General features: G+C 35.9%; 2 protein-coding genes and 1 non-coding gene across 6 annotated transcripts; 1 reads left to right on the forward strand and 2 right to left on the reverse strand.

Moving 5' to 3' along the window:
• Positions 1-1,231: 1,231 nt before the first annotated feature.
• ORC2 (origin recognition complex second largest subunit 2) lies at positions 1,232-9,003 on the forward strand. 4 transcript variants are annotated; one of them, XM_078589279.1, is made up of 7 exons: positions 1,232-1,385; positions 1,868-2,020; positions 2,108-2,214; positions 2,959-3,356; positions 3,888-4,115; positions 5,184-5,426; positions 8,615-9,003. In XM_078589279.1, exons 2-6 carry the CDS (start codon positions 1,892-1,894, stop codon positions 5,378-5,380), a joined length of 1,059 nt encoding a protein of 352 aa, XP_078445405.1. In that variant the 5' UTR covers positions 1,232-1,385; positions 1,868-1,891; the 3' UTR covers positions 5,381-5,426; positions 8,615-9,003. The 4 variants fall into 4 exon arrangements, with proteins under 4 accessions (XP_078445405.1, XP_078445407.1, XP_078445408.1 ...); XM_078589281.1 differs by lacking the exon at positions 8,615-9,003 and adding an exon at positions 8,378-8,608; XM_078589282.1 differs by lacking the exon at positions 8,615-9,003 and adding an exon at positions 7,297-8,369.
• Positions 9,004-9,653: 650 nt separating this feature from the next.
• LOC144714494 (organelle RRM domain-containing protein 6, chloroplastic-like) lies at positions 9,654-15,569 on the reverse strand. Its single transcript, XM_078589248.1, has 5 exons — positions 15,482-15,569; positions 11,265-11,419; positions 11,132-11,200; positions 10,967-11,073; positions 9,654-9,914 (listed from the first exon to the last, which is right to left on the reverse strand). Exons 2-5 carry the CDS (start codon positions 11,362-11,364, stop codon positions 9,843-9,845), a joined length of 348 nt encoding a protein of 115 aa, XP_078445374.1. The 5' UTR covers positions 11,365-11,419; positions 15,482-15,569; the 3' UTR covers positions 9,654-9,842.
• Positions 14,920-15,043, reverse strand: LOC144714712 (small nucleolar RNA snoR86). Its single transcript, XR_013584444.1, has one exon. It is a non-coding gene; the product is annotated as a small nucleolar RNA snoR86 (small nucleolar RNA).
• Positions 15,570-21,617: the final 6,048 nt, after the last annotated feature.

Below are 21,617 nucleotides of genomic sequence, written 5' to 3' on the forward strand. Positions count from 1 at the left end.
TCTATATAAGGATGGAGAGACGCGAGTTTATGCGGTTTTATATGGGACTATCTTCTCCTGTCCTAATCTCTTCAAATTATTCTTATTCTTCTTCACTCTTTGCTGACTCTTCCCTTTCTAACATCTACATCAGACAAGGAAGTACTATCAAGTTGGTTTCTGTGCCTCCCCTTGCGGTGTCCATCCCCCTCAAAGAACCCTCCTTGAGCGATGTCCATTCCGTCAGGGCCTCTCCTCTCACTGATGACCACTCCGGTGTCTTCTCCCTCCCTTCCCGTCCTCTCAATAGGAACTCACAGCTTCTTATCGTAACCATTGTAAGATTGTGGACGTATTGTTCAATATTGAATATTGTGACGGATGACCAATAAATTGACCAATATTGGATATCATTCTTGATAAGGGATATTATAATAATATGTTAAAAGTTGTTCTCTGGAAAATTTTAATGTAATATTGGCAAGGAAGCAGGAGAATATTGGTGATCCCTAGCTAGTGTTTGTCCTCTGATATCCGACATTGAGCACTCGAACGGTGAGAGAGCAAGAGAGATATAGAGAGAGGGGGATACAAAGAGAGAATCGGTGAGGGAGAGCGAGAACAGGGAGGGATAGAGATGGAGAGCGTGATAGAGAGAGATTTATAAGCAAAAAATATTGAGATTAATACTATTAAGAAAAATAAATAAAGCAAGCAATGTTTAGATTAATACAATTAATAAAAATAAAAATAAAATAGCAATGTTCAGGTTAATACAATTAATAGAAATAATATTAAAAATGTTTAGGTTAATACAATTAAGAAAAATAAAATGTGCAATATGTAGGGAAATATAATTAATAAAAATAAATTAGCGATGTTTAGGTTAGTACAATTACTAATATTTAGGTTAATACAATTAAGAAAAATAAAATGTGCAATATGTAGGGCAGTATAATTAATAAAAAAAATTATCAATGTTTGGGTTAATATAATAAAAAAATAAATTAGTAATGTTTAGGTTAATAGTAGTGATAAAAATATAAATATATATACAGAGAGAGAGAATAATAAAGTTAGCAATGTTTACATCAATACTATTCATAAAAATAAAAAATTAATACGTCGGATGTCGGAAAATCCGATATCGGATACCAATATCGGTTTTTCTCGTTCGCTATCCGATTCGTTATTCGGACCGCAACTATAAATTAGTTCGCGAAGGAAATCCCGCCATTTTGTTCAAGCCGAGGCAGTTCAGGAGACCCGTCGACGGCTCGTTCATCTCTGTTCGTTCCTCCATTTGATGTGCTGCATCGATCGCTGGATTGCGCTCGATGCACACATTTTTCTGTGATTTAATCACGTAGCTGCTATCGCAACTTGGACAGTGCTCCGATCCACAGGTACATCGACGGAGAAGAATTGTGGATCATTGACTGAGCAAAAACTAGATTCGCTGTTTTTTTTTGTTTGATTAGCATTTAGCGAGCTTGCGGCACAGTGTGGTAGGTTTAAGTTGATCTATCGTGCTACAAAGAGCTTTTCTCGCTTCAACGAAACGTCCGTTTTGGTATTTTGACTGACGATGCTTGCTTCTCATCGCAGAAATGCGTTTCACTTACACTTTTCTTGGAGTCTGCAATCGCTGAATATATTCAGTCTATAATAATAATTGCATTTTTAACTTCGTCATACTCAGACTCCTCGAGTCCGTAATCAGCCGTATTCTTGAAACTAGTGCTACTGTTGTTTAATGCAAACGTTAGCCTTTGTTGTCTGCTGTCACGTAGTTTTTTTTTCCCGGCGGATCTAAACATCAGATAGATAGATAAGGTGTATCTGTAAATCAAGAAATGATGAATAGATTTTGTACTTCGGGGTGCAGGTTGAAAGGGACATTTGTGCGGGAATGGATTCTGGTTCAGATGAGGAAGACATGGCCTTCTCCCGGAGCTACTTTCTGGCGAAGGAGATGGGCGGGGTGGGCAAGAAGAAATCTGTACCAAAAGTCAGCGACATTGGCCCAGTCGACGAGCCGGTAAGAGGTTATTTTTTCCTCTTTTTGGAAGCTTAGCGAAGAATTTCACTATTTTTTCATGTCGAAATAACAGAGATTTTTTGCTAGGTCCTAAGAGCAGCCTTGTCCGGACTCTCAAAGAAACACGAGAAAGAGATCAAGCGCTTGATGAATAGCTATAAAGACCTTTATCCAGAGTGGCTCTTCGAGCTCAGGTGAAAATGAAATTTTCATATTTAAATTGACAATCAATTATATTTGATATCCTTTCACGTCTTGAGGCAATGAGAATTTTTTAATATAGGCCTGTAGCGATGTGAGCTATTTGAAATTATTCATTGTCCTCCCGTGACTAAAAAAGTTCATTACCATCTCCGAATAACACCCTCGTTCCTATGATGGAAAAATTCTGTAAATGGAAAGTAATTTAAAATGGGCGTGAGAAATAGTATCTTGAAGCTGGTAAACAGAAAAAAAGTTGATCAGCCATTCCATGACGAAAGACTAGACATGGTCGTTCTGTTCTTTTTGTGCGAATTGTTCGTTCTGTTTGGTTTTCCGAACATAACAAAAACGAATTCGAACAGGACATCGCACAGACCGGTGTGCGGTTCTTTTGTTCGCTTTGTGCGAATTTTAGTCTAATTTTGTGCGAATGTGCGAATTTGTGTGAATGTGTGAATTTTGTTCATTTTTGGAAAAAAAAAAGAACAGAACAAAGAACAAGGCCCTGTGCAGTTCTTTTGTGCAAATTTTTTGTTCCTTTCAAATGAACAGAACAGAATGACCATGTCTGCGAAAGACCTTGCCACGGTGAGTCAACTCATTGAAGTCAACCCCATCTCTTAACGCTCTGACACAAATTTCTATAATAATCTTAACAAGCACTCTTCCAATTAGAGATAGTTGTGTGAACTTTTGAAGAAACGTTTCTACACTGATGCTTTTGACATTCTCAGGTGTGGCTTCGGAGTGTTGACCTATGGTTTTGGGTCCAAGAAGGCTCTCCTAGAAGACTTTGCCTCTTCAACGTTGACCAATCATGGGGTGGTCGTGGTCAACGGGTACCTCCCCTCGGTCAACCTCAAGCAGGTTATTCTCGCATTGGCAGAGATTCAGTGGGGCCAGGCCCAAAAAGGGCGAAAGAGCTCTTTAAAAGAGGGGCCTTCTACCTCGGATTCTATGGAAGATCTTATCTCTTTTCTAGAGGGAACAGAGACCTTTGTTTGCCTGGTGGTCAACAGCATTGATGGGCCGGCTCTTCGAGATGCCGAGGCCCAACAGTGGCTCGGAAAAGTAGCTGGTTGCTCTGGTGTCTGGATCATCGCCTCGATCGATCACGTCAACGCCCCAATCTGTGAGTAATTTTATGCTGATGATAGGATCCCCAACAATTTTCAGTGGAATTTTCTGTCAGTGGATCCCTTCCAGAAGAGGGCAGTCAAGAAGTTGTTGAATAGGCCAATTAGGGAAGGAAGTTAATAATGATGGGCTCTGATCCAGACTTGTGCTCGTCGTCACGATGACGATGACTATTGGGCAATTCTCGTCATTGTCTGTGTCATTCTTTATCTCTAGGATAACAATGTCGATGACCAAATCGCCATCGTCATTGTCTCTCACCCGACTGTACGATGAAGATGACTAATTTGCATCCTCATCGTGTCGCATCATTTTCCCTCTGCTAACCTCACTCAGATGACGATGATGAGATTCTCATCATCATTTGTCAGCCATCAAGGGGATGACTATAATGATGAAGTTGGCATGCTCACTCAAGCTGATGATGATTATTATCTTCCTATCATTTTCTCTTGCATTCCAAGATTATTCTTTGACATTGACCTACATCCATGTCGCTATGAGTCAATTGATTGGTTTGTTGCAGTATGGAATAAGAAGATGGTTCATACTGAGTTCAAATGGTGCTGGCACCATGTACCAACCTTTGAGCCTTACAAAGCGGAAGGAGTATTTTTTCCCCTCATCCTCGCCAGCGGCCACGCCTCGCAGACTATGAGAACAGCGCTTACTGTTCTCCAGAGCCTCACTCCCAATGCGCAGAGCGTCTTCAAGATCCTCGCTCGGTACCAGATTGACCATCCTAAGGAAGAAGGTAATTCTCTCCCTCTATCTACCGTTGATTCATCCTTCCTTTGTCTTTTTTCTTCTTCCGTATTCTCTTCAAATATGATGTGGGGCTTGGGGTTGAATCAGAATTTTCGATTGGATCGATCAGATTGACCTATTGATCTGGTCCTCAATCAGACCTGATCTGATCCAATTGCTGATCCAGACTCCTTGGGGCTGGCGATCAGTCAGATCTGATCATAGATCAGAGCTGGTCGAAAGCTAAAATGATCTGATCTCGATTGAGTTCAGTCCATTGATAAAAAAAATGTCGATATTGTATGATCCAGTCTGACCTGATTGCCGGCCCAAACTTCTTGGTGTTGGCACTTGGTCTGGTTTTTATCAGATTCATCAGATCAACCGATCTATTCCATCGCCGATCAGGCTGATCCTAAGATAAAAAAATGATCTAAGCACGATTGAGTTCATTCACTCGATCATGGTCATTGCTATGATCTGATCAGGTTGCTGACGCAGACTCCTAGGAGTTGACCATTGGTCTGCTTTCAATCAGACTGATCAGTTGATATCATCGATCAGACCGAGCGATGATCATTACTGATAAAAAATGATCTGATCTTTGATCCATACCCTTTTTTCTTTCAAAAAGATGCTCAATTATGATCAAGACCGTCTGTTCCTTCAAAAAAATCATCAAGATCATTTGTTCAATCAAAATCTTTGATCTGATCTGATCCGTTCCAAATAACTGGGCGTCTGCCATTGGTCTGATTTTGATCAGATTGATTGGATCAACCGATCAATCCCATCATCGACCCGACTGATCGATCAATCAAAAGTTTCAACCTGATCATGATCAAGGCAGTCCAATCAATCAAAATCAAAATCTTTGATCCGACCCCTAATTTTATGATTCTCTTTCCCCTTTCTCTCCCCCTTCCTCTCTCCATCTATTCTTTATTATTTCTTACATTTTGTATGGATGTTTAGTCCACACTTTTGTTGAAAAATCTCTCTCTTACTCTCTTTTTTTTCTTTTTTTTTCCTTTTTTTTTGCTTCTTACTCGCTCTCTCTCTCTCATGTGTTTAGGGATGCCGGGGATAACGCTATACGAGACGTGCCGTGAGAAGTTTCTGGTGAGCAGCCAGGTGACGTTGAAATCTCATCTGACTGAGTTCAAAGACCACGACTTGGTGAAGGTCAGAAGAAATGCAGAGGGCCAAGAATGTTATCACCTGGCCCTCGCTGCCGATGCCCTTGAGAAGGTCTTGCAAGAACTGAACTAGGAAATGGCCTCCACCCTCTCATCGGGTCTGTTAGCTTCTCTGAAGGGTAAATTTATTTAATTTAAAACTAATTCTCCTAGTAGGTCTTTGCTTGTGTCTAAGTCGTAACTAATTTCGATTTAAGCAATATTCGGCTCTTAAGTCTGGACGGTTGATTGTTCTTTTATGAAGAATCAACATTCTCCAGGAACAGAAACAAAAAATGTGGAAGAATATTAGAAGATGATATTATTTTATCCCCTTCTAAGGTACAGTTTCTTCATTTCTGCTAAAACTGCAACGTAACATTATGGATGTCTAGTATTCAATGTATGTTCAACTAACTGCCTTTACTTTTCCTGCATTAGTCCAATAAATCGTCGCTTATTTATACTCTAGACTTTTAGAGATATTGAATGACCAAGGACGTAGAAGTTAATCAAATTTTATAGATGACATTTAAGATTAATATTTATCCTTGGTAGAGTTCACGATCCGGATCCTGATTAGGATGCCGATATTGGGACGGATGCTGTAAGGGGATATCGGAAATGGGAAATCTGAAATCCGGCTTTTCTGATATCTTTCAAAATATATATAAATTGGATGACGATATCGAATATTGCTTGCTGATATCAGATACTGGCATCGGCTTTATATCAGGGTTGGATGATGATATCAGATATCAGTTTTTAAGATCTCTGACATATAAATTGATATATAATTCAATTAACTTGTTGTATTTGTATGAAACGACCAAAATATGTAATTAAGCTATTTGGCTTTCATATTCTTATCTATGTGAATAATATTAATCATTGTTTAGTTAATCTATATTCAATCAATTCGAATAGGTGAAATCTTTCGAGGAACACTGAGAACCGACATTGATATCTGGATACTGATATTTGTAAAGGATTAAAAATTCTGACATCTGATATCATCATCTGCCTCCGTTCTAATATCCAATACTGGGATCTGAAATCATCTTGATTTCATTTGGATATTGGAGGTCTGGTTTTCTGAGAACAGATATTGGACATATACAGAACATGCTAACATTATTCCTCATATTATTATTCTCTTTCAAAAAAACGTCAACATTGTAAATTAGTTATTTTACATATCAAACTTTGTGGGTGTTGATAGTTGATTTTTTTTGTCACTGGATTGTCCAATCAGTTATTTATGCTGATTTATTTAATAATAGTCTGAATAATATTTTATATTTAGTTATAAAAGTAGATTGTATTTCAAGCCATAAGCCAATGTCTGTTTGTAGATTATATTTAGTTTTTGTCACTGGATTGTCCAATCAGTTATGCTGATTTATTTAATGGTAGTCTGAATAATTTATTATATTTTTTTATAAAAGTAGATTGTATTTCTTGCCATAAGCCAATGTCTCTTTGTAGATTATATTTAGTTTATGTCACTGGATTGTCCAATCAGTTATTTATGCTGATTTATTTAATGATAGTCTGAACAATTAATTACATTTAGTTATAAGTAGATTGTATTGCAAGCCATAAACCAATGTCTCTAGACCATAAAGTTTGGGGTTTATTGAACAGGTCAACTCTATGTTTGATTTATAATGATAATAATGTAACGTATAAATACTCAAATAAAACTCGAAATAGCAAATAGATGCATGAGTGCTTGTTATGAAATAAAAATGAATGTCAAATGACATGCTCATTCATAGATATTCTTATTGTATTATGTTACCTCCAAATTGCCAATATTCATATTTAAAGATCATAAGTATTTATTTTAGTACATTATCTCTAACTATATTTTCAGTTTTGGCGTACTAGTATAGCCACAATACCTGATATTAAACATAAAGTGGAATCAATCCATTGGCAATCATTGGTGTCTAGATTAGATGTCGACAGCCGATATATTAATCGATATACATATTTTTCTTTCAGGCATGAATTCTAACTTTACTGCTGATCTTAGGTAATTTCGTTGCGTTGATTGATATGCTCGAAAAATGTGTGTAATGTCGTTATTTAAGGGTTTTCGAGCTTAACCAATAAAGTTTATTTTATCCCTTAGAACTCAAGTAAGGGGTTGAACCCAAGGGAGGCGATGGTGAAATTCAATTTTTAACAAATTATGGTTTATAAATCTAAATTTAAATGATATGAATTTTTTTCTACTCAAGTAAATGCTTGTAACTTGTATATAACCTTCTAACTTTTTAAGTTCAAATTATCACAATTAACACTCTGCTATTTAGTAACAGAAACCTGAAATGACTTACTTTTTATATTTTTGGCAATCAATGAGAATCAAATTTATGATTGCCTAGCAATTCTTGATAAGATTTGCTAAATAGTCCCCTAACTTGGATCAATTATGTGCCAAATTGACTTTAGATTTTTTTTTTGTAATTTTAAGACTTCTCTTCACTAGTGTGTTTTGACAATGAAAGCTAGATAAGAAGTCGACAATAAGTATTAATATTTCATTTGATTTAGAGACTTAAATTGGGCTGAATTGTTTTTTTAGTTATTTAGTGCATTTAAAATGTATTCAGAAAATTGGTTGATTTATAATTGATTTACGATTTTTATCAATAAAAGTTCACCTATTCTTAACGGATCAGACACTAATTTTCAGGATTTGTTTATCCAAATTTGATCCAGAAATCGTAAAACTACCTTCAGTTAGCAAAGCTTGATCAAGCTTTGCTAATTAATGAAATAATGAACTGAATTTTTTTGATTTAAAATTCACATCGATTCGACATTATTTACCATTAGTTAATGAATAATAATCGATAGGAAAACAAAGGAAATTCAAAGATTGAAAGAATTGAAAACGGAATTTTAAACGAAATCGTGAACTGAATGGAATTAAGAATTGCTAAAATTGAGCATGAAATCAAGTTGGATTCAAATTCGTGAGTTGAATTCAAATTGAGCCTAGAAATACCAGGCATCAACTTGGAGTCTGTCTTGAATGACTTCCACGCAACAAATAATGAGATTTCGACGTATTTAGGCTTGAATTTTGGGGGAAGAACATGGTGCCGGATCGTCGGATTTGCTTTCCAATTCGAACTCCAAACTCACTCCAGGGCATTCTTGAGTCTGCAAGGGAGCCATGAGATCTCTCCTCAAGCTTCAAAATCAAGAACCCCTCTAATTTCCTGTTTTCCCCTAATTTATCACCGCGGTATCAGAGGAACGAATTCTTCCGATTCTGTTACTAACGCATTTTTTTTGCTTTGTACGCAAGTTGAATGAAGTGCCACGACTGGGCCACGTGGTGGCGCGTATGCGTCAGACTTCATTTGCACGGCACTGCATACCTGCGATTTGCATGGACGAGGCTTGCGTGGACTATGTGGATCTGAAATCATACTGGTCCACATGAGCTTCTCATAACTTAACTCGCTGCATCGCACACAGCAAGTTAAGTTGCACCTTATTGGCTTGCTCGCGCGATATGCGTGGTGCGCAACATGCATGATGTTGTGTACATGTGTGTTGTGCACCGAAGACGCTATTGTGGCTCCTTATTGGCCCGCCCATGTCGTGGTGTATTTCCTGCGCATTTAACACCTGGTTAGTGCTTAAACTGGCCCTATAAGAGCCAGTTTAATAAAAAACGATTTTTGTTTAAAACCAACTGAAACAAATTGTAAAACCCATTTATCAATGCATAAAAAATACTTTATTAAATTCTAAAATAAGTTTTATTGTTAATTTATTTTTGTTTATAGAATTAGGTCAATTAAAAACATTTAATTTCATATAAAATTCAATTTTAAACGTTTAAAATGTGTTAATTGACCTAATTATTTTCTAAAGTATTGTTTCTCTTGAAAATTAAGAAAAGTCTTGTTTTGACTTAAAATCATGATACCGTGCACTAAAATTTATTGCTTTAAAACGTTTAAAGCCCACAAATATGATGAAATCAGCATTTTATTAGCTCTTATTTGCATGTTATCATTACCAAAAAAATAGCTCAGTCGATTTCCAGACGAGTTGTTCACATGGAATTTCCACTTATTTATATCTTACTTTAACACAGTCAGTGAAATGCAGCACTGATTTGTAGTTGCATTGCTAATAGGAAACCTAGATTGGTTTAGTGTTTGTTTAGTCATTCATATAAAGTACACTGGTTATTAGATGACACATTTACCTTTTTCTCTAATTAAACATACTAAAACCTCATAAAATAGGAATCTAACATTCATGTGGAACTCATTCAGTCTGAAATCTCTCTTGCATTCTCTCTTTGTACATCCGAGCTTTGCTATGAAGTGTGAATAAATAGAAAATATATATTATTTAAGCACTTGGTTAGAAATCTAAATAAACCACATACCACTTATTAAAGACAGTATCAAGACCTATATTTTCAATCTCAAATCTATTGCCTGATCGGGGGTTTACGATTATAAGCATACACTTGGAATTCACTCAGATTGAAATCTATCCCACTGACATGGGGATCAGTGCACCTCTGAAGAACCACCCTGCTCGGATTTTGCAATTTCCACAAAAATCAGCCTACCAGAGAAAATCTGAAAAGAAAATAAAGAAATGGAAATCATGTCAACTCTTGTATCCAACCTAATTTCTTCCTCAAAACATATAAAGACAGAAATGTGAGTGGAAGCTAATTGAAGGTCACAACGAACACTATATTTTTGGTAAATCGTCAAAGCCTTATTTATGAATTAATTTCCACATATACATGTAAACAGTGATGAGCCATGATGTCGCAAAACAATTACTTTTTGAAGTACAAAAATATGCACAAACAAATTTCAAAATTATAAAAGAAAATCATTTAAATAGCTAATCGATGAGAGGGAGTAACGCCCCAGGGAGGGGCTTGCCTTGCAAGCCGAATAAAAAAAAAAAGGAGATTTCATTGAACCCCCCAAAAAGTATCGAGCAGGTAATTAAACTTGCTGATATTTATGAACGGCAACTAAGCATTGATCAATAAACGCAACAATAAACCGAATATGAACATTCAAATCATGACCAGTAATGTAAACAGTACTTAAAAATATGCAACAAATACTTGTAAAAAAGCTGATAATACATAGAGAATATGAGACTCGAGAACGTCGGATAGACACATTCACCAGATTAAATTTGAGCAGGAATGATAAAAAATTGCGCTTAATATGCAAAAGTGACAGAATGACATCCGGAACATAAGAACAATAACAACAGAATTAAACAAAAAAGTAACCCGTTTGAAAGATATTAAGTTTAAACACAAAAGTACTATTTTTTTAAGGTAGTTGACGAAGGGTGATCCTGCCAAATAATCACAGGGGAGGGAAATAAAATTTGTTCATAACAGTATACCCTTCTGCTCTCTATTTTGATCATTAATCTCGGCCAGAACAATCCCCCTTTCTTTCTATTGAAGCCTTTGATTATTTATTAATTTTACGGTAACCTCAATTAATCACTAGGAAGAAACACAGAATTTCCCTAAGAATCAGTCATGCCAAAGACCGTGGGACAAGATTCATATGTTATAATATAAAATTGGAGAACGAACATCCACCTTCAAATAAATCAAAATACAGATTAATAGGGAAAAATACTGTACCCTGCTATCCATGGCCTTCATGGCTCGTTCTGCTTCTTCCTCCGTCTCGTATCTCACAAATCCAAACCCTTTGGGCCGCCGGGTTATCTTATCCCTAATTAACCTTACTGCAGAAGAGTTACAACATGAAAAATCAAATTGGGTCTACAGCAAAGATGATCATACCTTCCTGTATCTTGCCAAAAGGTGAGAACATTGACCTGAGCTCTTCTTCCGTGGTGTATGACGATAACCCTGTCATAAGTAGAAATAACATCAGAAATCAAGTACGTAGAAAGAGAGATAGATAGATATATACTGCTGACGAAGATCTCGGAAGTGTAGGCCGAGGACTGATGATGATAGCCATGAAGGGCAACGACGCCTCTTCTCACGCTGAATAATGCATTTCGCCACATTGGGTTGTCGCTGTATACTTCTGCAAAGAGCTGCCCATTAACGCTTCAATTGCACCTACATCGACGATGTTAAAGAAGTGAAGATTTGACAAATATATTTATGCGAACATAATGAAAAAAAATGAAGTTTTTAAGGAGGCTGGGGCCTGGGGGGATGAGGATATGATACTACTGCAAAGACATTGTACATATCTAGGATGTTGTTTAAAATGTTGTTAAAAAGTGATTTTTTTCAATGAAAAATTAGCAAGCATGTAAGAAAACGATCGGAGCCTGTTTTTTCAAGTATATTTGTCACCCATTACTCTTATAAAAATGATACTTATCCAGGAGACATGCTGCCAGAGGGACATGATCTGAGAAGTTTTTTGCAATTGGAAAGTTAAAGCTTGGACAATAATCTGCACGGTTGTTCATTGGTGTGTAATATGATCGTGAGATTTAGAAATAAATTGTCAAACCTAGGTATTGATAAAGAGGATAGAGAGAGAGAGAGGGAGAGAGAGAGAGAGAGAGATAAGTCAATGTACATGGAAGGATTTTGACTACATGTCAAGATCTACATCTTCATAAAAAAAAATTAGGGATTTGCACTTGATATATAGTAATGCATACCTAACATTTGCTCTGGTTGGTCTATGACGTGACAATTAATAAACCATAAATTAAGGTGAAATATTTTTTGGTTTGAGACATTTTATGTATATAATAATGTTTAATAATTTTCATACAAGCATACAGAGAATAAAGGTTAAATAATTAGGAAACAATTATTAAACAAATGAATTTTAACTTTCATTTCTATTTTTGAATATAATATAATTAAATGAAAGTTAATTCAAAATCATTATAGAAAGCAGATGACATTGTTATTCTAATAAACATTAATTGTCTAAATTTTACAGAATAAATTTGGAACTTGTACAAAACTTTCCAGTAAGAAATGCAAATGATTAATTAAATGTCTGTGGCAAATGGAATCAACATTTAAGTGTTACCACTACAAATAGCGATGGAGATGGTTGCAGGTACACAATAACCAGTGACATGGTTGGTTGAATGATGTAGATTTTACCATCACTAGAGACAATAAAAGGTGGAAGCGGATACACTCTGACATGCGAAGAAGTTGATGGTGGCATGCATGATGATAAAAACCTACGCTATCGACAACAAAAGACAAGTAAAAAAGGGTAGACATGTGTCAAAAAGGATGAATGCACGCTACAATAGCTGCCTTTATAATTTCAGCCTGAACTCTTTCTAAATCATTGGATATCTCAATTTAAGTTAAATCATTCTCGATAATCTCATATTTTCCTTGATTCATGTGATAACTGTCAACATCACCCAGCTGGATGTGGACAAAAAACTACCAGATTCACATCCGACAATTGAGATCTCACCACAGGGCCTCGCTACGACAATTTGCATCAAGGTCCTTGTGTTTTATCGAGCGTGCAAACTAGTGTTTGCCCGTCCTGATACCGGTACTGGATGCCGGTTTCGGGGCGGATATTGTATCGGATACTAGAAGTCAATTTCCGGTATCCATTCATTTCAATATCCAGATATCAGATATTGGTATTAGTTGCTATAGTGTTGATATCTGATACCAATATCGGTCTCGATGTCAAGATCTGTCTTGGTATCAGGGGGAAGGATGACGATATCAGATATCGGGCGTGGATATCGGTTTTCGATATCCAACACCGATATATTTTATAAAAATATTTTTCATTCATTATTAAAGAACGATTAGGCGAATAAACTTGCGGTAAAGGGTATTTAGAGCTTTTAATTTGTTTACTAACACTATAATATATACAAGTCGAACTTTTTTTTTCTTCCATATGAGATAACAACAGGATTCCAAGATTAACAAACTCTGAATACTTTATCCCATATGGAAGATAAAAGAAATTTCAGCCTGTATTTATAAGACGAAGTATTAATATCGTAAATATATATTATATATTAGCCGATTATAATATAAAAAATCTATCATTATAGTATTAATTCATTTAATACATATACCTTGTATAATATATACAGCATACATTTTTATGTCTTCCATGTGGGATAACAGGATTCTAATTTTAATGTAAACTGTGAATCCTGTTATGCCATATGGAAGAAAATAAAAATATTACACTATATATATTAATCAATGTTGATAACATATCAAAACCTAAGTCCTGAGATATAAAAAAAAGTCCTGAGATATAAATAAACAAATGAATGGGCAGATAGCTTAATTTTTTTCAGTCTATACCGGTACTGATATCCGCATACCGGTTCTGATTTCCGGATATCGAAAACCGATAACCGGCATCCGATATCCATCGCGTCCCTCTAACTACGGTGTTCGGTACCGATATCCATCTACCCCTCAGGGACGGATATCGTCCGATATCCGATATCTGGCACCGCCCCATTTTTTCCCGGATATCAGATATTGGGTAACCAATACCGGATGACGGACGGCAATCGGTTGGGCGAACTTTAGTGCAAACTGACGCCACTCAGAATTAATTATACATATGTCTATATACATTCTCTCTCCTCCATATTTTCCTCAAAATTTTTTAGAAAAATGTATATTAATGTATTAAAAATATAAATTGAGTTTTTTCGTTAGGGACGAATTTCGGGACGAACATTCATCCCGGGAGGACTGGACGAGACAATAAACCGGCCGCAAATTATAGGACGGGACAGTTTTTTTGGTGGACGACAAACTGTCCCGTCCTTCGTCCCTGATCTAACATCTGACATATGATGGGACAAAATTCACCCCGTCCCTTCCTTGAAACAAGTACGGGGTCGATGCGGAACTATAACAACTACCTTGAGAAGGGTCGATGCAAAATGTCAAGGAATCAATTTTCTTCCGTCCCTCATCGTCCATCGTCAGTCCCAGCTTATAAGGACGAAAATACATCCTGACCATGTCACTATTTTTATTTATAAAGTATTAACGGAGGTTTAATAACAGGATTTGTCACTATCTTGATAATGTCCTAGCCATCCACTAGAATCTAATAATCTAAATAATCATTCCTATGGACGAGTATAAATAATCATTCTTTCAAGGATTGTGATGTCGACAGCATAACCAATTCAAGTGGTTATTCTCAAGGTCAGATAGGAAATTATTATTGACACAAATGCCCATTAAAATATTTATAAGGTCGTGGCAGAATTTGATTTGACCAGTTCTCGTGAATATCTGGGGCCTGGTTGTAAACGTTAGAACAAGACATAAAACTGGTTTGATGCCTATGTTCTAGCTGTCCTCAAATAACATCCTAATTAATTACCGATTTAATTATTTCTTGTTGCGGGGTGGTCCTGTATGTTAGAACAAAAGATAGAAATGTGAAAATTCTGAATCCAAAATAGGTACTTGGACACTGACACGTTCAAATTTTTTAATGCACACATGCATTATGAAGAAAAACTGTTCAGAAAGATAATAAATATCACTTAATCAACTATATATATTGATAAATTAAGGATCAATCTTAGAGAAATAGGGGATTGAAAGGAAGAAATGTATCAATGTGTTCGAGGCCTTCACAACACAGAGGCTTTGAGAGGCACGGAGAATTGATTACTACATCGTTGTGGCCAGCCTTCAAGGCAAAGCGCGCCATATAGGAAGGCGTCTTTGCTCTGCAAACTGGCTCAAGTAAGAAACATCTTCCTCTATTGAGGATGAACAAAAATACAAGCATGAAGGCCTCGGTAATAATCTTGTTGCAGAACTTTCAATTGCACACGACGTACGAAGATATTGAGAGTGATATATCCTGGTACCTGACTTGAAATCCAGTGGAACAGAGAATTAAAGAGGAAAAATGCTTGCTTAAGAGGAAATGCACTAAATGGAGACGGCAATGATAGATTAGAGATATTCGGTTCAAGATCAAGGAACAGATTGACTAGAACGAGAGACGAACCTCGAAAAATATATAGATCAAATAGAACGAGAGCCAAACCTCGCACAAGAGAGAGATTGAACAGAACGAGAGCCAAACGTCGAACTAGAATGAAATATGATAGAACGATAGACGATAATCAAGAAGGAGATCGAATAGAACGCGAGCCAAACCTCGAACAAGAAAGAGAAGAGAATCTCAGCAGTCGTAATCGATTGAAACCCTAGCTTCTCATACACACTATCATCGAAATAAGGATTAGGGCTTCGGGCCGGTATTTATAGAAGAGCTAAGTTTACTTTTACAAAAACGCCCTCAGGTGGGAGCAGCATCTAAATTGCAGACGGACCCCGGTTACCTTACTAATTACTTTACTATACTACTTTTAATTAGACTGTTGATCAAACCCAACAAAAGAACCTCATGTCCAGGACCAGACGGCTCGCGGATGACGGGTGGTGATGGACGAGGATGTGATGCCGAGTTCATCGTATCTCCTGCCCGGTCACAAGTCCCAGGTTTTTAACAAAATCCATCATGTTTTCGTCACACGTAGTTAGATTGATTGTCCCATCTTTGTCATGTCACCAGACAGTGTCCTGCCATAGATGAGGAACATAAATATCAACAATTATAAATTTTACACATTTATTTTTAAAATTTTCAATTCTATGTCTCTATCTCTCACTATCTCACTGACTCTCTCTCGTGGTATCTCTCCTTTTATTCTAAATACACAAAAACTCGCTTCTGTTTTTCTTTTTCCATAATTTAAAAGTTAATGTGTCATGGGCTTTTATCCTCTTCCCATAATTTTATTTGATAAAACTTATGTTTTGGCATTATCCTATACTCATTGGAACCGGTACTATTGACAACCAACCATTGTATATTTTTCCTTCATTTATTTAGATTAGAGTGTATTTATAAATATTTAATATTTTTTTGAATTTCCATTTTAATCATAGTATAACTCATTTTATTGTAGACATAAAATAATTTTATTTTTCCATTTCCCCCATTTTTCTGCATTTAAAATTATTTTATCTTCATCAACTCTAACTGTTGTCCTGTCATGTCACCCATCACAAGTATTTGTCACAACATCCATCACATACTCACATATTCAAATTTAGGAACAAATTTAAGTTGTTGTGGTTTTGAGTTGAATCAATAAAATTTATAAACCAATACTCAGTAAATAGTTCAACCTATTTGGATGCGTACGGGTCATCTCTGTAAGGAATGGATCTTATGGATTTAACTATATCGAGATAGGGATTTGGAAGGGATGGGAATTGATATGTAAAAAGTAAGGGATGAAAAAATATTCCAAAAGTCTGATTTATCCTCAAAAGAACAGAAATGGAAATATAATTAAGATATAAATGCCATAACCTACATGTTCATTTCGCAAATGAAAGATAAATCGAGCATATCCTGGAGTATGCATCAATAATAGCATGAAACCTGACTCTTCAACGAAGAGGCTTAACAATGGCAGCATTTACATCATCGTCAACTATAATTCCCTGTGTTTCAAAGTCCAAAGGGGTTTCATCATATCCGTCGACTTCTTCTCCCCTATAACTTCTTCGCCACAAATCGTGTATTGAGTAATAGAAAAAGAGAGTTGCCTGGATGGCACACTTGCATGCGCCAGAAAAAAAGCCATTCTGATGTTGTGCTTCATTGGGATCTTGTATGGATCCCACTCTTCCTCTATGATGCAACATTCACTATAAGTAGATCAGAGTGGAACAGAATAATATAATTATTAAGCAATGTAAGTACATCAGAGTGCAACGCAATAAAAGAATGATTAAGCATTGTAAGTAAATCGGAAAGCAACACACATAAAAATAATTATTTAATCAACGAAGAGGAGACAAAGTCTTATTCCTACAAAGTCTTTTGGCATATGGAAGCATGGTTATTGTCATTGTGCACTTATGATATGAGACAAATGACAACATGATGACATTGTGATGACTAATCTGTCATCAAATTATTTGGATGTATGAAAGTTCACCATATTTGGTGTGAGACGAATCCTAAGATGACGACAAGGCAATGGCGCAATGTCAAGACAATGATGAGTTCCTCGTTAGATGATTAACATATGATGACTATGACGAAAATAAATCTTCATCATCGTTATCCATTTTGGTATGAGAAAAACAATGAGATGATGACAAGGTGATGAACAGATAGTGACGAGATGCTGACATATTTGTCATTGAATGACTTTGACTTATCTAGACAAAAATTTTGATATTTTGTTATGGGATGAAATAAATTTTGGCAACTCAAGTAAAAAATCTGGCATTTTTTAAAGGGATTTCATCCGGTGTTCATGTTAAAATTGAAAGGTTTAATCTGAACTTGGGATTGAGATCTTCGGACAGTGAAAGATTAAAAGATTTATCCATGTTTATGTATGAAAGACTAAGAGTTCAGAGGCAGCGCTCTGGTGAAAATGGTGATATAAGATGAGTATTAGGTTCCCAGAGCTTGATCTGAATGAAAACTTAGAATGATTCACAATTAATGACTGATAACAGAAACTAAATGGCGTCATTAAATCAATGAGTCGAATTACTTGGGCACAAATGGGATTCATGAATATTGTATCCTCGAGAGAGATATGTTGAGTTACTAACATGTGCAGCCTCTAGGCATATCCTCACAATCCATAGAATAATGAATCTCCTCTTTGACCTAGACAAGCTCTATTCATGCTCTATCGTCGTTGTCAAGTCATTCAAATCACAACGGGATGGAGAGGAGCTATAGGGAGAAGGGATAAAGAGGAAAAGGACCCTAAAATTTTTCATTCAAGGCCTCATTCTCTTTATAATATGTGGGTATTTTCATAAAACCCACACACTTGAAGTATATCTTCCAAAGTCCAAACACCATTTGGACGTTTATTAATCAAACACCTCTACGCATGTGTATCAGTCTAATTAACGACTCAAGGGGGCGATAAACTTTATTGCCTTCAAAATTTATTAATCATATAATCAAATAGATTAATTAGTATATGATCAATTTAACCCAATCTATAGTTCAAGTCTCCAACTCAAATCAATTTAACATACACCTTGTAATATATAATATATAAAGGAGTTTGTATCAACTCACTCATGAAACATGTATGTCATCGGGTACAGTGTACGCATAGTCCTTCATCCATTTGACACTCCTAGGATGACCTAGGGCATGGTCAAATGTCAAACCCTAATCAGCGATCTGAGTTAATTTTGATACATTTGAAAATTATTGGAGACGTCTTCTCCAATATGTCATAACCTCGACTAAGGACTTCATCCCATTGTCTTCCTTAAGTAGTATCCTCTTACATATAAGGTATGTGATCACATCTTGACCACTTAGTTATATTTGTAGACTTCTTGATGCAACCGAACTAAGAATATTTATAATTCCATGATTAGGAACTCCAAAGTCATAGTCAAAGTACAATTCTGCATCCACAATATGCTTTTGGTATCTCAAGTGTGAGGACCACTTACACAACGGTGATTTTAATCAACATGATTGGAAATTTGGTGTAATACCATTATGGATTTCTATGAATTAATTCAGTGAATTCTTTTTTGCTACAAAACACCCACAATCTATCCTTATATCATCATGCTTATGGCTACCGAACCGACCATACTTATCATATTAGTGAGACTAGATCTCGAGTATCATTCAAATATGAATATTTAAAACACATGCTTAAACATTAGTGATATTTTATTATGTTATCATCATAATTCACAAAGTCTGATCATGTATTCATGGACTCGTTACAAGCATTACACCTGCACTATAATGAATACAATGTATTCATGAACATAGAATAATATGTGGAATGTGTGATTGGCTTGATTTTCATATATATTCCCATCAGAAGAGATCCTAGGTGTGGAATGATGATGTGACCATCAATGAGAAAGAAGTAGTCATGGTGACTTGAATAAAGTGGATGTAAACGAGGAGTAAGATGGGGAAAGATATAAGGAAAAGATGGTTGAGTAGTAGACGAGTGAGAAATGATGTGGACAAAGATAACAGTTTAGGGGACGCGGTGAAGTTGATATGAGGTGTGTAATGCTAATAAATGATACTATATGGAGGTGGAAAAGATGACATTGATATGGATCTACATAAGTGAATGTATTTAAGATGAATCAATCATTCAAGAGAATGTATTCAGGGATGAATCATTAAGGTGTGGAATGTATTCAAGAGACTAACCTTAGATCCCTATGTTCCACCATGATTAAGGGATTTCCCTGTTGCAGATCAGCCTCTCCATTTCTTTTTTGACCTCCTCCAAGCACTCAAGCCACCGAGAATCTTTGACCTCCTCCATTTTTTTTGACATCCTCCAAATACCTCATACTCTCTTAGTCTGCCTTCCTTAGAGAAAGTGAATTTAAAGATATTTTATTGCAAATATCAAGGGCTCAGTTTTTGATCCAACAGTATGGATGAATATAGGAGAGAAGGACGAAGCTACCCTCAACATGCATTTCTAATGCCTTGTATTATTATATTTACATTTATTATATTACTCATATTTGCATGTTAACAAGCTTAAAATGATTAAATCTGTTTTAAAAACAAATTTCTGAATTTCCTGTATTTTTGGGATTTTTTAACAATATATTCTAAAAGAATATAATTTTTGAGATAGAATATGATTTTTCTGGAATTGATTGACTTTAAATTTGGAAAGATCTGATTTGTCTAAGTCAAAATATATATTTATACATATTTTTGGCATTTTATTTTATTTAATATGAAAATTTAAATAGTTTGGCTTTTTTTTATGGCGTCGGGTGTCGTGGTGCACTGACGCGCTGCCATGTCAGCTTTAAGAAAGCGGTTATTTTCTTTGTTTTTTTTCCTCTTGTCATTTACACGCGGCACATGATACGAAAATCCATGGAATACGAAAAGCCACAAAATACGAAAAGCCATGGAATACGAAAAGCCACGGAATACGAGAAGCCACAGAATACAAAAAGTCACAGAATACGAAAAGCCACAGAATACCAAGTGCTTTGACTTCTTAACAGGCACGAAACCGATGACATTGATGAGGAGAGAGAATAAAATAAAGGCTAGGATTGCTTCAACTTCAAACGGCCATAACTTTTGATCTACCACTCCGATTGAGTTAAAATTTTCAACGTTGCTTCATCTTCCCCTCCTTTTTCTATCCATGCTATCTGATCTATAAATAGAGGCCCGTATCATTGTAAAAATCATATTGAACTTGCTTCCTAATTTTGTGGGCTGATTGAAAGATAGTGAGTTTTGAGATCCATCACGAGTTTTCTTGGTGTCCTAGGTGTGCGGGGAGAAGCATTGGAGAAGAGGGGGGAGCTTACCGGCACTCGTAAAATTTCATACACCAAGCCTTGTAGTGAGACAATTCCTAGCCGTTTATTTACTCTGAATATTTTCTCTTCTCTTCCTCGTCAGTGGATTCACGTCGCATCATGATTTTGTCTTTTGCATTGATTCAGTGCAAGATTGTCTCAAATTCTTAGGCGTCATCCTCAATCAAGGATTCATCACTCCACATTTCACTTATTGAAAAATATTACATAACAGAATAGCGGTATATTCATGCAATAATAATTTCAAATTAAGGGGGCACATGATGTTGTGATGCATTGGCATGCCACATAAGTGTGCAGCTTTTAAATCCTTCAATGTTTGCGAAACACATCAGCAACTTGTGTGCATGTGTGACCCTGTACACGTCATCGTCGCCATATTAGTTGACTGTTAAACCTATTATTATATTTTGAAGATTCACTATACGCAATCCACACACACATTTATTGCACAAAAGGCTCTTTTTTGTTTATTAGTCCACTTGATCGTCTACAATAAGCCACTGATATTTTTTGTTAGCATTTAATGCCATCATTGCATCGTTAATGGCAATGTGATAACTATTTCATTTTCATGTTTAGATGATGCCAATTAGTAATGGGATTTCATGATTGGTTGACACCGATCATTAACGTGAATCTTTTGTATCGTTCAATGAATCAGACAATGATGCGTGGTGTGGTGACTTTCCAACCCAAAACTAACTTAATAATTCATATAAATCAAATATAAAGCCAAAAAATATGAATAAATATATATTTTTGACTTTGAGAAATCACAGCTTTATGAATATAATGTAAAAAAATTCAGGGAAATCATATTCCAAATTAAAATTATTTTATTTCAGAATATGAGACCATTTATTTCCCTGAAAACACTTAAAAC

Source organism: Wolffia australiana, chromosome 17, assembly GCF_029677425.1.
Source record: "Wolffia australiana isolate 7733 chromosome 17, ASM2967742v1".
Taxonomy (NCBI): domain Eukaryota; kingdom Viridiplantae; phylum Streptophyta; class Magnoliopsida; order Alismatales; family Araceae; genus Wolffia; species Wolffia australiana.